Source organism: Alligator sinensis, unplaced genomic scaffold (genome assembly GCF_000455745.1).
Source record: "Alligator sinensis unplaced genomic scaffold, ASM45574v1 scaffold858_1, whole genome shotgun sequence".
Classification (NCBI taxonomy): domain Eukaryota; kingdom Metazoa; phylum Chordata; order Crocodylia; family Alligatoridae; genus Alligator; species Alligator sinensis.
In genome coordinates, this window is record NW_005842079.1 from 2,274,947 (window position 1) to 2,293,132 (window position 18,186).

The window sequence follows — 18,186 nt, forward strand, 5'->3', positions numbered from 1 at the left end:
CCTCTCTTCTTTCCTGTCTGTAACCTCAACTGAAGCAAGTTTTCCTGCCTGCACCGCGACCATCTTCAGTGTAAGTGAACAATCTTTAAATCTACCATTACGAGTCCGTGCCTAATTCTAGCGTGTCGCCCGTTCTCTCCGACCCCGCGTGCCCGGGCTGCTGGCCACAGCCCGCGCAGAGCACAAAAAAGGGCCCGGCTCACACCCGGCCCGCACATGGCGGCGAGGATGGGAGCCGGCCCGCACAGACATAAGGAAGAACTTCTTTATTGTCCAAGCCCCCAAGCTTTGGAATACACTGTTGCTGGAGGTGGCTCAAGCACCTACTCTGAACGCCTTGAAAAGACATCTGGATGTTTATCTTGCTGGGATCCTATGATCCCCGCTGCCTTCCTGCCCCTGGGGCAGGGGGCTGGACTCGATGATCTTCCAAGGTTCCTTCCAGCTCTAGTGTCTATGAAATCCAATTACCTGTGGGTGCCCACTTCTTACAAGGCAACCACACCCTCTCCGATCTCTCAGTTCTAATCCTCAAAGGGAACTTAAAAACAGCATTCATAGATGAGCCTACAAACTTCACTTCATTCATCTACTGGATACAAAAAAATCATGGACTTAATATAGACATTGGATTTACACACATTATAACCTGCCTGACATCTGATACCCCCAGGTAACCTGCCTCTAGCTGACCACTTGCATTCCTTCACACATTTCCCTCCCTTCCTATTTCCACCTATTGTCTTCCAAACTTCCACTCATTTGTATTTTCACAGACCTGCATGTGTAAATTAGCTTCTCTTCTACCTTAGAGAACACATAACACCAGCAGAGTCTCCCTATGCTTGATGGAAGGTGTTTATGCCTGAAAGCTTGCAAAGAACTTTTTTCCAACTATTTAGTTGGTCTAATACAAGGTATCACATCAACCCAAAGAATCTTGCCTGCCTTCAGGTGGTGAAGCATGTGTCTCAAACATAACCAAGACAGACAGCCTAAGAGCAGCTCTGGGCACAGGCTCAGTGAGCTCTAAGGGGGCCATACTGCCACGTTTTAGATGTCAGCACAGACAGAAGAGGAGCAAGGATGCAGCATGCTTCAGGCACAGCTTGGAGGTGCTATAGACCTAAATCTCTCTTCGGTTTGGTTACCCACAAAATGGAAATAATAGCACTTGCCAAATTACCAGGGAGGTTGTGAGGATAAACACATTAAAAGATTGTGGGATGGCCAGAACCTACAATAATTGGGTACATATAATACTGAAACTAGATAAACACTTCTCTACTGCTGCTTTTCTGTGTCCCTAAATGCCAAAAGGATGTAGGAAAGGGAGTGGGGAGGTAGGGGACCATGAGACACTCCCATCCTATTGAACTCGTGAACTGTGCTGTGAAGTGCTACCAAACACTTCATGTAGATCTTAAAGAAGCTCAGAAGACTATACCAACTGCAAAGAAGCACTTGATATAGCATAGCACCAAAAGGCATTCACTAAGTTGAATTCATTTGTTGCTCACTGAAAAATTGCTTGGAATCTCAGTCAAGACTAAGTATAATATCATTTAATATAACATGGTGTTTCCCAGAAGGATGATTTGTTTGCTTGGCAATGAGAGAGAGGCTTTATTTTAAAAAGGTAAATAGCAGTGAAAAGGAAAATAAATGCAAGTGTTATTCAGAAAGCAACCAATAATAAACTAACGCTAAGACAGTGAAGATATTGTCAGAAGACACCCACTGATTTCAGACCTATGTTTTTGTTGTCAATGTTCCTGAATATCACTGACTGACCATCTTAACACAGAGATTGCCATTCTCATATGCTACACTAAAAAACATTAACTTTAATGTGTCTAATACAGCTAAAGTATTCCATGTATTTTTGTATGGGCTGATATTTCTATGGAATCCACTTGACCATCGTTATTTGGAAAGCACATTATTTCTTTGTGAGGTTTGCCCAGCGTACAGGACATATTGGTGCGGTAGGGCACAGGATGCATGTAGGTGTGTGCAGAGAGATGGCTGCCTAAGTGTATGTGTGTATAGTTATTTACTGTTGCACAAACAGGCTTTATAACAGAGATGTGTATGCTGATATATTATTTTATTAATAATCAGTGTTCTGTTTATACAGGGGTGCAAATGGAACCACATTTGCCTGCATTTAGCTTTGAATGCATATGCTGAATACCTTGCACAGATGGCAAACTATTGTTCATTCCAGCAGGGTGCTTGGTATAGGGGAAAAAGATTGCAGTTTCTTCCCCCGTTGCAAGTCATTTAGAAGCAAAATGGGTTAAGCATCCTAGTAGTCTTGAGTGCTACAAATACCAGGTTAACTCATCTTGGAGTAATTCACAGTCTATGTGGACATGGTCTGCTGGCTTGAAGGTAGGGTGAGGACAGCTGGGGACTTGCTGTTGGCAGCAGCTGTGCCAAAGTGTGTATGTTCTTTCTTTTCTGAGCAGTAGGGTGTTTTCCTCTCAAGTTTCCCTCCTCCCCCCACCAAATTATGCCTGCCCAAATTAGTCTGTAACTCAAGTAAACCCAGCCTTGTCTCTGTCAGTAAGGCCATTTGTGGACATGTTCACCATTTTCTAAACCAGTGTTTCTCAACCCATGGATCGTGACCGACAAGCAGGTCACAAGAATATATGAACAAACCTTGAAAATGGATCAACTAACTTTAAAAATGGATTCTCCTTTAAAGGAGAAAAACATGAAAAACTGCACATTACCCATTGCAGGCTGGCAGATTTCTAGCCTGCAATGGACTCTGCCCGCACTGCGGGGCTGGGGGCATGGAGCAGTGGGTCGGGAGTGAGGGGCACTGGGTCAGGACTGGCCATCAATGTTTACAAATGGGTCCTGGTACAAAACAGGTTGAGAACCACTGTTCTAAACCGTGTTAACTGATTCACATCACACAGTTCAAATTAAATTTCAATTTAAATTAAGGGTTAATAGAAGATCATTAACCATCAGCCCCTTAACAGACCCAATTCACAACCTCTGTGTGTGGGTTTATGCATTTAATAAATGCATAAACATTCATGCTCTTGTAGGTATTTAGGAGGCAATAATGAGACTGTTTAAAGCAGTGTTACATTGTTGCAAGCCGACTGACAGTTATCTAAAGTGCTGTTCCAGAAGCCTTCATGGGTGCACCTGACCTGAGTGCTGATGACCATCTCAGCCAATGTCTTGGGGGCAGGGCAGGGGGTTTCCTTCTTCACAGACCAGTGACCTATTCACTGGGGCAGGGCTGGGAGCTTAGTCAGGTGTTGTTGGCACATTTAACTTGGTAAAAAATGTTATTTTGTGCCTGATAGCTTCTCTTGTGTTACAAAAATCCACCTGAGTTTCCCTTGCAGGGACTGATATTTGCAATGCTTATCTGCCAAGTTCCTAAGGACTGGTGTTAAGCAACAATTAACACTATTTAAATTGCCTAGTTCAGATTGCTCTATTCTGCATTAACTTTAAATCTCATTCGATGGACTGTTCATTCGGACTGGAGCCATTTAAATTCAGACTACAGACATCCATGCATATATAATAACGGTTGTAGTCTGGATTAAATCTAGAAAAAATGTAACATCTATAAAAAGCTGCTTTCAATCCCTAACACCCCAGCATTCCCTGCTGGGATTTTAGGCCACTAGGTACTCACTTGTGGCTGTTTCTTTGGCCTTCCCCTCTTTCTCTTTGGCAGTTCAGGAGGAGGGGATGAGCCAGGGTCCATTTGTTTCTCATTGTTGCTCATGGTGGCACGTCTCACAGCTTCCAGATGATAGCACAAGATATTACTTTTCCATGGGCACTTGACACAATAGAAATGAAAATCTCACCTCCTTGCTCTCTTTCTCCTTTCTTATTAAGATACCTTTTTCCACCTGCAGGGATATCAATAAGGACAGTCAGGCATGAGAGCTTGCTACTTTCCTGCTAGTGAGAACGGTTTACAGAGTTCAGGATACGGCAGCCTTCCAGCAGCACAGCGATACTCTATAAGCACTTATTTATTCCCACTGCCCCTCTCCTTTCATTGCTGTTTCTTTTAAAAATATTAATTTAGTGCTGGTGTTTGTCCTCAAGGCAGAAATGTTTTTACAGTTCTTCAGGTACCACATGGACAGCAACAACAGAAGAGAGGACTTAGCCCCTGACTTCTGGACTGTTAGAGCTTTTGCTGACAGATGTTATATTAATGTTGCCATTTTCTATAGGATGGGATGGCGTTTGACAGACACAACCTGGCTGTGGCAAATCAGGTCTAGGTCTCCCAGGCACATTTTTGTTCAGATACAAGAAGGCATTTTGTTTGGACCCTTTACATTAGTTTATTTGAAATAGTAATTTCACTTTGGCAGAACCACTCTACCTCTTCCTCAGTTTCTCCTACCCAATGCCCCATGTAGACTCCTCTGTGGCTGAAACAGCTCTGGTCCAATTTGTTTGGCTCCAAGAAATATCTCAAGCCATGAGCTGTTGATGGAACATGAGAAAACCAAATAAACTTTCAGAAGTGATGGATACATTTAGGTTTCCAGTTTTCCTGCCTTTAAATTAAACTTCAGTTCCTAAGCCACTTCTGCAGGTGACATGTGGTGACTCAAGTGGTATGCAGAATCCATGGGAGAATGCACCATCAATTCACAGCATAGCATTATAATATTTTCTTCATTGTTCTAAAATAATGCATAAGGGAGCAGAAACTGAATTCAATTTCTGTTTGTGCATGAATAACACTTAAATTCCAACCAGGTGGTCCTTTACAAACCCACAGGTGTTGCTGCATGCTCAGCTTTTCCATCCACCCAACTGACAAGATGGAAAGACCTTAGCTTGATTCTCTGAATTCAGGTAAAATGTAGGGTAAAATCTGGCTCATGCCTTGCATCAACAGAACACAATGAATTCTGTTAGTCAAAGCATCTAAAAAAGGCAAGCAGGAGGCAGAGCAAAGAGAAAACTTTTGTTCCAATAACAAAACTAATAACGATTTACTTTCACCTTATGAGAACTTACTTTCACCTTCCAAGAAATCAAATGCTCATATCTGTACTAACACTACCAGCAGATCAAGAGATACTGTGTCCCTTGACTCTGTTAGCACTCTCAGATGTTAGGGAAGTTCAATGACATTCCCAGAAAAGGGAGCTGTAGCAATAGTTTGGAATACATTCTCTTCCTGGCAGATTCCTACATGAATAAAGGACTAGAAGGGATCTCCTAGGCTACCAAGTGCTCTGCTACTGCAGGGAATCACATCATAAAATCCTTTATATCAGCTAATCAAGTTTCATATTAAACAGCTTGGCTTTTATGCCCACTACCCCTATTCAGAGGCTATTCCAGAACCTCAGTACTCTGATGGTTAGAAACTTCAAATTTTCAGCCCACATTTATTTACAATGAGTTTATATCCTGCTGTTCATTCACAAGAATTGCCCTTTAGTTTAAATACCTCTTCTCTCTCCCTGGTGTTTACCCCTCTGATATATCTAAGAACAGTAATCACTTCCCATCTCAGCATTTTTGGGGGGGGGGGTAGGGAGGGGGGTTCCTACGCTAAACAAATCAACCTGCTGAGAGACTCCTCTCATAAGAAAAGGAGCTATGTTCTCCTAATCATTCATGAAGTCCTCCTCTGTATCCATTCCATTTTAGTTAATCTTTCTTGAATAGAGATGATCATAATTGCAGACCACATTCAGCTGAGGTCTTAGCAGTGCCTTGTACTGCTTACTGAAGAAATCTTACTGATGAAAAATAAAAGTATTTTCCCCAGCTCACTGGAAATTCTTCAGGTTAGGTCCTCATGCCTAACCAGCCCATCACATATCTGAGAAACATGCATGAAGGAACAGTTCAGCTGGAAAAGAACAGTTTGTATAAAATATCAACAAGAGGAGTTTCAAAGTGGGTACAACTAGCCTCTCAAGGGACCCTGCAGATGTCTGAGTATTGGTTCTGCCTTTGCAAGCCTACTTATGACAGTACAACTACTTTCATTTGGGGGGCAGGAGACATGGGTCACTTCTAAAGCAACTCATTTCTACCTTATTTTTTAGTGGTGGTGAAAAGTCCTCAACTCCTAGCCTAGCAGGAGCCTAAATAATAGATTATTTAGTCTTGTAGGGTTCAATATGGGCAGCAGCTACACGCGCTTCCCTGCTTCATGCCTGTTCTGGAGAAAGAAGTTCCATTTAGATTTGTAAGGTTCCATTCATGAATGCACAAGACTCTTCCTGTGTGATCTGGGAGAAGTCACCTAAATCCAAGAGGTGTCTCAGTTCCCTCCAAAAAATGAAGATACTGCCATGGGAGCACAGGGGAAATATTTGAATAGCTGTGAAAGAAATCTATTTGCTCAGCTCTTTGTCATCCTACAGAGGAAAAAAAATCAGCAAGGCAGTCTCATACCACCACCAATAATAGTGACCCTCTGGATCAAAGACCAGTCTACAAGGAAATGGAACAAGGCAACCAATTCATTTCACATGGGATGTTCAGGCCACATCATGTGAAAAAGGGCTCTTAACTGAGTCAGGCCTTGTTTCAACCAGGGACTTAGGCATGAAAGCCACTACTGCCTCTTACCTAGCTCCTGAGGCTTTGGGTTTCAGAACAATGTCAGTCCACACCATAAGAGGAATTTCTGGATAGAAAACCCAAGTTTAATGCAGTTCCAAACAATTTGTTTCTCTGCCTGTTCAGCCTCCTCAATTTGACACTGCTCAGATTGACACCCCATCTACATTTATGATGAATTTTGCACCTGATTGTATAAATCTGGTCTTCTCTTTATATCTGGGGGTTCAGTTGGTATTATAGTCCTACTCCCACCTAAGTTCTGGTGGTAGGGCACGTATGGGGAGGGAGTTCCATAGATAGAGCCATCCCTAGCGTATGGTGAATCAGGGCAATTGCCCTGGACCCCATCCTTTGAGGGGGCCCCGTGGAGCCAGGCAGAGAGGATGCAGCCCCTCCTGCAAGGCCCCCATGAAGCTGGTGGCTCAGTCCCGCACTGCGGAAGAAGCACAGAGACACCCCCCCGCCCTTTGTGGGGGTACCATGGCCCTGCGTAGTGTGAAGGGGGCCCCACACAGGCTGATTTGCCCCGGGTCCCGCACCGCCCTAGGGGCAGCTCTGTCCATAGATATCCTGATCCAAGACCAGAGGTGACCCTGAAGAGTAAGACTAAACCTACGTACCAGAGGATTCAGAAGCAAGTAGAAAATTGGGGGAAATTATCTGATGTGTTCTCTAGTCTACAAAAGTGCATATCTACCCTGCCTTCTGACTGACTTCAGAAAAACATGACTAATTATCTCTCTCTTCTCAGTAGATACTCACACTCAGATGGTAGCCATCTCATGTTGTACAAGCTGGAGTTTCTGGCTAATCTAGATTTGCAGCTGTAGGAATAGTAATTATAGTAATACAGTCTGAAGCAAAAGACCACATGAAACAGTTGCTAGGCCTTCACTGGATAGGAACTGGTCACTTCTGTTTTACCAATATTTTTTACTCAGAAAGAACTTGGGGAAGAACAGCAGCATGCATGGTTATTAGTCTCCCAGGTCATGCCACCAGTATAGCCAATATCAAAGGAAGGTACCATTAACCTGAAACCTAAAGTTTAGGAGTGTAACAGAAGCAACAAACATTTCCTTTCCATTCTTGTACTGCCTCAAAACCCCAGTCTTTTTCATTCCCGGAGGCTACACATGTCGCTGTGTGATAAGCAGTCTCTGCCAACAGGACTCTCCTCTTCTTTTGGGATAGTACACAGCAGACTGGTAGCATTTAATCAATAGGATTCAAGTCTCTTCAGGGTGTCTTCCTAGAAGCATGGACAGAATGGCACACATCATGGCATCAAGTTATTGGGCATTTTCACATGTGCTCCAAAGGGACGGGGGTGGGGATGGCATTTTAATTAGAGAGGCTCTGAGAGCTGCTCTAATTAAAGTGCCACAGCATCGTGTGTATCAGCATTCCTGTGCTTCAAAATGGTGTCAGGGGCACCTGACCTAAAACTTATTCATTGTCACTGAGCTTTAGTTCAAGCACCTCCTCCACCATTCTGAAGCATGGGGGTGACAATACAAGATGTGGGAGTCTGCTTGATTAATCGAGTCTGCTCCAATGCACTGTAATTGCAATGTGTTAAGGCAGCCTCTGCACTCATGTAAACGCACCCATTGATTCCCTGGAGGGTAAGTGGCAACTTTCTTAGCACTGCTGGATTTTGTTGGACCCAATCAACTTTGACCTTGACACTTTACCATCAGGCTGGACAGATGAGACAGAATACTTGAGTGACACTGCTGATTATGGATGTGATTAAAACAAAGATAAGACTCAAATATTAGCACACAGAAGGTCTGACAATAGTTAGCACAGAGGAAAGACACTCAGGAGATCTACTTCTATTCCTGGCCCCTCCACAGATCATATTCCTGGGCAAAACACATAATCTATTTATGCCTTACCTTCCCTGACTGTCAAACTGTGGGATAATAAATAAGTATCTTAATATTTATCCACTCTCCTTGGAGTGAGGATTGATTCCCTACTGTTTGTTAAGCACTTTGAGAACCTCCAGGGAATGGGGTTGAAGATGCATGAAATATTAAGTGACTGTAGTAGAAAGCTTCCTGCAGCTGCTGTGTTAGTACACACAACATCAAGCAGTCAGGATTAGCTACCCTATCTACCAATTGCTAGCCCACATCCTGTTGAGTGGTGAAACAGCCTTACTGACCCCTAGGAGCCAAGTTCCCAGGAGGCTGGCTTGGCGCAAAGCTCTGAGCTAACAGTTCCCCACCTAGAATCATGGCTCTGTGGCAGCAGCTTAGGGGCAGGATGTTGAAGGGCATGTTGTTGAAATACTCAGCTGACCTGGGTATCTAAATCAATAAGTAGACCCAAGCCAAAGGGAACAAGGTGGAATGCAGCCATCATTCAGGGACCTAAACAACCTAAACCCCTGCCATCATTCAGGGACATTCATATCCACCCCACTCCTGAGGTCATTGTCGCAGGTCCCAGACTCCCCCTAGTGCCCTTTCACTAAAAGCATGAAAAAAAAAAAAAAAAAAATCACATCTTGCCTAGATTTACAGGTCCTGCCTAGATCCAGACTTCACTAATGCCAGTTATGAGGTACTTCTGCTTATATCTCTCAGAGTCTTTGTCTCTGGTACCAAATTCTCTTGAAGACACCCAATTCCTCATTTTCTAAATTTCCTATTCAGACACTTCCCCTCAAAATCCAGAGCCCATGGAAATCCAGAGAACATCCGGTGTAAATAATCCAAAACTAACAGAGAAATAAAAGAATAACCATTAACACACCCTTCTACCTGAAAGAAATAAAATATTTGCCTCTTATCTCAAACTGCATCCTGCCTCTGTGCAAATCCTTAACCCTCAGGAGAATCATTATAAAACCCAAATCCAGCCACTACTAGCATTTACAAGCCACCTTCCACGTGCACACCCTCAGGAAATGGTCCTCTGCATGGCTAGAGAGCACAGGCATTTCAGGAACTGGGCACAGAAAAGAGTAAGGTGCCAGACATTGCTCCTTGACCTATATCCAAGCAAGACTGAATAAATTAATAATCCCCACTTTATCAGGTCTAAGGCAATCTCCCAGTTTCTAACAGATGAGCTCTGCACATGCATTTCAAATGCAGGCTTGGTAGCACAGTAAAAAAGGAGCAAGATTACCTGTCAAGAATTTGGACAGCTCCACTTGACCAGGTGTCCCAGACCTAGGAATAAAGACAAAAAACAAAGAGACGGAGATATCCAACAGCTCACAGTCCTCTGCACCAAGGAGAGGGAGTTAGTTTAGATGTCTACACATTCATTTCAGGAGCCGTACAACAAGATGAGCGCTATTTATTCTGCTCCCAGTTAGCGATATGGAAAGCAGCATGAGCACTGCCTGTGATCTCCTTCTGATGGCAGTCCTGAGTAGTGATAGCAAGTGAAACTTAAAAAGTTCATTTTAACTCAGTGGGAATCTTATGGCAAAATGAAAAAAAAAATCCCCAAGCAAACCACCAAGTGAGACAGCCCTTACAACTGCCTTGCCTACTAAAAATAAGGTCAGTTTTCAAAAGTGAAATGAATTATCTGAATAGAAAGGGCAGATCACTTCACAAATTCCCCACTTCCAACAGGGGCCAGTTATATTTTCATTGAACTTAGACTGTGAAAGCTACAAAAAGTGTAACATCAACCTGGCTTGAGATGACACAAAACGGTTAATACCCAGGATACAAAGTCCTCTCAGCGACTTTTGCCATGAGCCATGGATAACGTACGCTGTTGGACACCAATCTGGTTTACAGCTTGGGGTACTTTGTACCCCAAGCTGTAAAAAGTTGTGTTGTGTGGCTTTAAAACCTTAAAAAGTTGTGTTGTGTGGCTCTAAATACTGTATTTTATAGAATTGCTGTGAGTGTTAACTGACTCCTGGCAAAAGTCCCTTAGAGAATTTTGCAGATAATAGCACAGTATTTTAATGTGCATGTTTTAGTATCTGAAACACCACTACACAGATGTGTAAACTGACTTTTAATACCTCAGGGTCAATCAAACCAAAATGTTAAAATATGAGCCAAGTTTTATCTTGATCTACTCCCTTTGTAAGCACACTGAAGTAATTAAGAGCCAGAATCTGATTTCCATCCTCACATCAAGTAGACATTTCCTTATACTATCAATAGATTTAAAAGAACCAAGACTAAATCATTTTTCTCAGAACTGCACATAGAGATTCTCTGGGTTCCTGGGTCATTTAGAAACCTAAGTCCCATTTTCAAAGTCACTTAAAACCATTTGAAAATTTCATCTTGAGTCATTCTTTTGTAGGAAGGTTGATCTGATAACAGAAACTCTGGACTGGGATTCCTTAAATTTGTGTTTACATCCTAGCTCTGTCATATACTTCCCGAGTGATCTGGGGGCAAATCACTTGGTGCTTCAGTTTCCCATTTGTAAAACAAGGATAACAACATTAACTTGGCATCTTGCCTAATCAGAATGTGAACTCTTTGGGGCAGAGATGCATTTGCTCGTTCCTTACCATGGGTGGGCTCTAATTTTGGTTGCAACTCCTAAATAAGTGGTTCTCAAACTTTTTAGACTCAAGGCACTCCTCACTACACTCGAGGCACCCCTCGGAAAATGCCAGCTCTTAGCTTTCACTTGTTTTTTGACCATGGAAAAATAATGAAGCAATTCCTCTGTGAAGAACTCAGAAAGACCACAACATGTTAGAATGTTTTTGACACTATGGATATTTATTTGAACTAATCTCTGAGTTTATTTAGTGAATCCTGTGTAAGCATTTGCACATCTAAAAAAGCTAATATTGCACAGTACTCCACAACACCCTTAAAAGGATGTCACAGGACCCCAGCACCCTGGTTAAGGATTAGTGGCCTAAATGTTAGTGAAATTAAAAAAAAATGTAACTGTTATAAGAACCAGATATTTAATGTAAACAAAAATCAATCTACAATCTTAAAGACTTCCAGTGATGGAGATCCCAAAACCTCCTCAGGCAATCTGTACCATCATTTAACCACCTTCATAGTTAGAAAGTTTTCCTTATATCCAATATATATTTCCTTTGTTCAAGTTTAAGTCCATGATGTCTTGTGCTGCCCCTCGTGGACACAGAAAGCAATTGATCAATATCCCCTTCATAACAACTCTTTCTGTATTTGAGGACTTGTGATCAACTTCCCTTCTAAATATTTTCTTCTCCACACTAAATAATTCCAGTTCTTCCAACATTTCCTTGCATTTATGTTTCCTAATCTTTTAATAATTTTTTTGCTCTCTTCTGGATTCTTTCCAATTTGTCCATGTATTTCTTGAAATGTGGACCCAGAGTATTAGACATTCTGGGTCATCCTTCACCAGTCCTGAAAGGAGTGGAAGAATTGCTCCCCTCTCCTTGCAAATTATATTTACTACACCCCTGTCTGTTGTTAAATTTTATTGCAACAGTAGCTTGCTGTCCATTATAATACTGATATCTTTTCACGTAGGACTGAAGCCTAATCTGTTGCTCCCTGTTTTTGTAACTGCGTTTTGAATGTTCCTTTCCAAGCATAATACTTTGCCCTTGTCTTTATTGAATTTAATCTTATCTATTTCAGATGATTTTCCCACATTTATAAAGGTCATTTTAAATCCCAGTCTTGTGCCTCTCTTAATTTGGTTCCATCTGCAGATTTACTAAGTGTATACTCAGTCCCATCCTTCAAGTCATTAATGGAAATATTGAGTAGTATCAGACCCATGACAGACCCCCAAAATATCTCACGTGATGCCTCTTTCCAATTTGACTACTCTTTGAACACATTTATTTAACCATATATGCACCTCCCTGCTAGTAATTTCAGCTAAATTGTATTTCCGTATCTTATTTATGGGCACATCTACATGAGACACTAAATGTGCAGTCAACTAATAGTAGTGCACATTAGCAAATCACAGCAAAAGCCATGCTAATGCGCTAATGCACAACAGAATTAGTCTTCTGTGCATTAGCATCATGTAAAAAAACATGTGCCAGTGCTACTGTGCAGTAGTACCAATTATGGCACATTAATGCACATGTAGATGTGTTCTATGAGAACATGATGAGGATTATTATGAGAGATTTTTCCTTTTTTAAAACACTTTTAATTATTGTGATGCCAGGCTACAGCTGTCTGTCTGGGGAAGGCTTCCCTTGCCAGTTGCTTGCAAGAGTAAGAAAATGGGAATACAAGTGAGCTTTTGAAGTCAACACTTTTATGGCAGGGTCATATGTGCTTATGATGGCAGTAGCATGCAAGGTCTATCTAAAAACTATGAAATGGCTACTTGTTCCTTTTTAGGAAGGATCTAGTTTTTACTGCAATGAAGCAGAAATCTCTGTATACATCCTTATTTCCTGTCTGTGTTTTTTCTTCCAGAAAGTAAATTGGTAACAATACACAATGGACAACACCCATTGGGAGTTTAATGTTGTACACCCCATCATTCGGACAGATATAGATAGATACAAGGTAGTTTCATCCACAGTTAATCTCTGCTCTCTTTAGGGCCTGTTGTGTGCTCCAACCTTTAATCTTATATAAAAGTGTAACAAAACTATGTTTTCACAGTAATTCTCCACATGTGCTTATCATTCAGAATCCATTACTTTGTGTTAATGAATATTTTGGCTGAAGATAAGGCTGGGGTGAGATTTTGAAAGGATAAAAATATGAATTGTCACATCCTATTCTAAAATTGAAGCATGATATTTAAGTTTATACTTCCTGATTTTTTTGTGGAGAGCAACTGTAACCCACGTGAAACAAAGAACGTTTGTTTCTGAATATAAATATGAGGGAATAACCAAGGACAGCAGTTGGCTAGAGCAGACAGAATAGCCTTACAACAAGGCATATGATCTCACTAGTCACAGTTTTCACTATGTTATAGAATCATACACATACCCATCCACTTGTCTGGTGATGCTCTATTCATTGAGGTTGCTTTTAACTAATGGCTAGAATAAATTTCCACTTGAATTGCAGTTAATTCAGAACTGATCTTGATTTCAGCAGTATGGAGATGAGTGAGGTTTTATGTTACGTTAACGGCCCCCTTTAGAATGTATGTTTATGTCTTTTAATCTAGTGTGCTTCAGTTGCACCAGAGAGAAAACCCATTACAGTTCTTGGTGTGAAGAAGCCAGTGGATATACCAGCATTTCAGCCCCAAAATGCTATTGCAAAGCTGGATATCAGATGTCAGCCCCAACAGCCTGAGGAAAGAATTTGAACCCATAAGGTAGGAATGGCCCCCAAGTACGGCAGAACCATGAAAACACAACCAGCTTGGAGATAAGTTATAGCTAGGCATGAACCATGGGGGAAAGCAAAGCAGCACAGGGTAAAAGAGACAGGAAGCAATTTATCTTAGCAAGAGGCCATATTAGACAGGCTCTTCCATCAGTGATGTGATCTCCTCCTAGTCCCACATCCTCACCATAAGCCAGTGGCCTGGTGTGACAGGATTTGCAGCCTGCAGTGGAACAAAGAGGGTTTCCTGCCTTCGTCTGCACAGGATGTTCTATGGCCACAATTCACTCCTCACAGCAAGAAGCAGTTATTGCCCCCTCATGCTACGCAGAAAAAATATGGGGCTTGTGGGAGGGGGACACCTACATTGCAGGAAAGCAAGGTACAACTGCAATAATAGAAAAAAAAATCTGGTACCTGGCTGTATATGGCCATTGAAAGAGGACAGCAAGAGTGGGCATGAAGATGGAGGTGCTCTTATGTCTGGAGAGTCCCCAGAAGAAAGGCTTCCATAGCAGGGGCTAGTCACTTCATCAGACCTTCACCACTGGACATCCTGGTGTTAAGACAAATGAGATCACAGAAGTGAGTGAATACATCAGAATCAACCCAATATACAGTGACAAGTTACACCTGTGACTGGAACAGGAGTCAGGACTGGGAAGCACTGGCAGAGCTGTGTGGAGCCCTAAAGCAGAAATAAGTAAAGAGGTTGCAGATAGGGAGTGAGAGGCATCAGAAGACGCATAGAGTTGAAGGCTGGGACAATCAGAAAATAACAGGGTTGAAGTCAGGATGAGGAACAGGGTTGTGGGAGTGGAAAGCCCAGACTGGGTTAACAGCTAGACAGCAGGTCAGGCTGAGGCACATAGACAGAGCTGTATATGAGGACACCACCCAGTTATCCTCCCTCTTTTGCATCTTTGATGGGGTTTTTTTCTTTAGTTCAAGCATAAAAAGTCAATTCACTCAAAATGTTCAACAGAAACTCTTAGGGGTGCAGAGGGTCTTCCCTGGCAGTAGTACTCTCCTATTCTATGGCAGGAAATACCCCCGAACAGTTATATTTGGGGATACTGGAGAAGTTACTGCTTTTCTCCAGTCCTGTTCATAAGAAGGAAGCAGTACTATGGAACGTGTCTAATCGCTCTTTTCATGGGAATGTCTGTACCTATTCTGCTGTGAATTTTGCTGCTGGTATATGTTCCAAGAGACACAAGGTCCCTTCTCTTCCTCCTATACCTACTGACCACAGAGCGTTTTCAGCCAGGAATCTTCTAGCTCAACCCAATAAAACATCCTTCTAAGTCACCAGCAATTCTGCTCTTCCACCCTGGACCAGTTACCACTAAAATACAATTAAGGAAGGCTATTAAACATAGAGGGCATGTCCAGATGAGTGGGAACATGCGTTTTCCCAGGGACGAGTAGTAGCAGCACACCTTGTTCTGCTGCTACTTCTCCCTGGGGAACATCCAAGCCATGCATGCTCTAGCATGCAGCAGGTTTCCCTGAGTGGAATAGGGGAGGCTGGGGCCAGCAACTGTGCTGGCCCCAGCAGTCTTACCTGAGGTCCTGGGGGCCTCTAGGAGCTGCAGCCATGGCTCTCCTGCAGCAGGAAGCCTGGCCAGCAGCCAGAGCATGGCTCCAGCTGGCCAGACTCTGGTTTTGGGTGACATGTGCTGCCACCACGTGCGCCAATGCACTTTTTTTTTTGGCATGGGTTTTTTTGACCCTGGGATATCCCAGAGTCAGCCCCCCTTCCCCCATCCACCTGTGCTGCAGAGTAGCAGTGCAGGGGACATCTACTTGTGTGGTGAATGGCACTGCAAATGGGTCTGCGGTGCCATATACCGCATGTCTGCACTTGTCTGGACATGCCCAGACTTCTTCTTGGGATTGCTTCCTTTAAAAAGCAGATGCTGTCCTAGTGTTTGAAGCACCCTCCAGAATCTGAGCTAAATTCAATAGATCTTATTCTGCACTTTTGCAAGAAAGTACTTGAAAAAATTAGCGCCCACATGGGCATCTCAGTGGGGTTCCCACTGCGATGGAGTCCTGAGGGCAGACTGCCAGATGTTGATATTCCAAGGGAGGGTGGTGGATCTGAGGCCTAGATTGTCTCTTAGACTTCCAATCTAGGAAGGGAGGCAGAGTGCATATTTCTAAGGTAACTGGGGTAGAAGGAAGAAGCAGTGACAGAGTTCCCCAAAGATGCACCACTGGTGAAACGATTTCCCTGAGGGACATGTAGCCTTCAAGGTTACTGACTAAATACCTTCCCATGAAGGGGAACACACCCTTTTGTCCCACACTGTCCTGATGGGAGCATTCAGCAGATTGCCAGGCAAATCTCACGGAGACTTCCATGGCATTAGTTGGTATGGCTTTGATGTTTGTGGGTATGATCTTCAGATACTGGGTCAGGTAGATTCATACCCCTGATGAGCACCTGAGACAGTTCTTACACTTGAATGCTAGAATGGGTGGAATATTGAATGTGTGAGCAGCTCAAAGCTGGGTGCCCAGTTACATGGACAGATAATGTTATAATAAGCACATGATGGGAAGAGTATCAGGCCAGATGTGCATCTTATAAACACCTCTGAATTTCTCAGGAACAAGTAAAAGAGCTTGTGTAACTAAGATGTCTTTAAGGAGAGAAGTATTTTAAGGCTAATGAGAAGTCTTTAAGGAATGCAGTGCATTTACTGATGTACCTACTCCCAAGCTGCACTCTTCTCATCGCATAGCTTTAAGCTTCAGGCTATGCTCATGGCAAGGTGACTAATGCTAACTTTGGTTCTTTCCACCAAGCAAACTTATAATAAGGAAATGAACCTCAGGAGGAAATGTTCCCTTTCCCAAAGCAAAGCCAAATAAAGTTCTCACCAACTACAAACCTAGTATTTAAGGACTTGGGAAGGGTGGTTCCAAAGAGGATGGAGCTTAACTATTCTCAGTGGTGGCAGATAACAGAACAAGGAGCAATGGTCTCAAGTTGCTGCAAGGGAAGTTTAGGCTGGATATTAGGAAGAACTTTCTCACTAGAAGGACAGTAAAGCACTGGAACAGCCTACCCAGAGAAGTTGTGGAATCTCCACCTTTGGAGGTTTTTAAGACCAAGCTAGACAAAGCCTTGTCTGGGATGATCTAGTTGGAGATGGTTCTGGTTTGAGCAGGGGTTGGACTAGATGACCTCCTCGGGTCTCTGTCAGCCCTAATATTCTATGATTCTATGACATGGAGCTAAAACTGGTTTGCAGGACAACCACTGGAGGCTGAGAGTTAATTACTTGCACTACTTTTTCTTTAGGCAGCTTGGTCTCAACTCTCCTGAATGAACCAAGAAAAGGATCAGGATTGTGGATGTCAGAAGTTTAACATCATATTGCAACGGAAGGTTTGGGGATGGAGTGGGTTGAGGGGAACAGAAATGAATTTTATCTCACTTTCAGACTGGCATGGACTGTAGGGTTTTTTGCCTTTGTAGTGGGGGGCATGGTCCTCTTCCTTGTATTGCTTAAGTGTATTTTAAAAAGCTTTTTCTGTTCCTGCAGTGATAGGGCACAGAGTGCCCTCGTCCCTGGCAGCTTAAGGTGTTCTTACTGTTTGGGGGTATTGCCTGGTAGTTTAGTGTGAGAGCCCGGAGGGCACTCACTGAGGGCGTATCCCCAGCCAGGGACATGGACCACCCCACGCTGCAACGTTCGTGCTACAGCGAGAACTCCTGATCTGCACCAGCCCAGCTTTACCTCCATACCAGGTGAAGCGAATCAGGGCCAATCTGCAGCATGGGCTATATCTGGAGGCTGGGGTTGGGCCCGAGGGAGGAGGGATGCTGAAGGAGCAGAGGCGTGGAACCAAGGAGCCAGAAGCGTGGGTAAGCCCTTGGGCCAATTCAGAAGAGGTGGTGGCACACTCACCACAGGAGTGAAGAGGAGGGTGGAAGAGATGAGGCACCAGAGGGGGATCCGGGAGAGACCCTGGGAACGGCGGAGGCAAGGGATCTGCACAAACCGCTCGCTGTGGCACTTTTCTCCTCTCCGTACTGTTTTTTTCTCCCTCTTGTGGACGTCTCTCGCCCAGTGGGAGAGTTCAGCCCAAGGCCAGGCATCCGTTCAGGAAGGGAATGGAAGCAGATCCCCAAGGAGGCTCCGCAGCTGAGACGGGGGCGGGCAGAAACCTCGAACAGCGAGGACCCTGCCCTGTCCCCAGCTGGTCGCTCTGGAGGGAATCCCCAGCCACTTAAGCAATGCTTGCCAGAAATTAAGCCTTAGCGGTTCATCTTTAAAGTCCCGGG

The 18,186-nt window shown here is 43.4% G+C and overlaps 1 protein-coding gene across 3 annotated transcripts in view; it reads right to left on the bottom strand.

Annotated features, from left to right (window-relative positions):
- Positions 1-18,186, bottom strand: part of LOC102382309 (high mobility group protein HMGI-C-like) — a 92,578-nt gene that overhangs the window by 16,390 nt on the left and 58,002 nt on the right. For all 3 annotated transcript variants that reach the window (XM_025204385.1, XM_025204386.1, XM_025204388.1), the window contains exons 3-5: positions 14,301-14,439; positions 9,754-9,797; positions 3,680-3,902 (exon numbers count right to left, since the gene is read on the bottom strand). In XM_025204385.1, coding sequence (XP_025060170.1) covers positions 3,680-3,772 — 93 coding nt within the window. In that variant the 5' untranslated portion in view covers positions 3,773-3,902; positions 9,754-9,797; positions 14,301-14,439. The remainder of the gene's footprint in view (positions 1-3,679; positions 3,903-9,753; positions 9,798-14,300; positions 14,440-18,186) is intronic.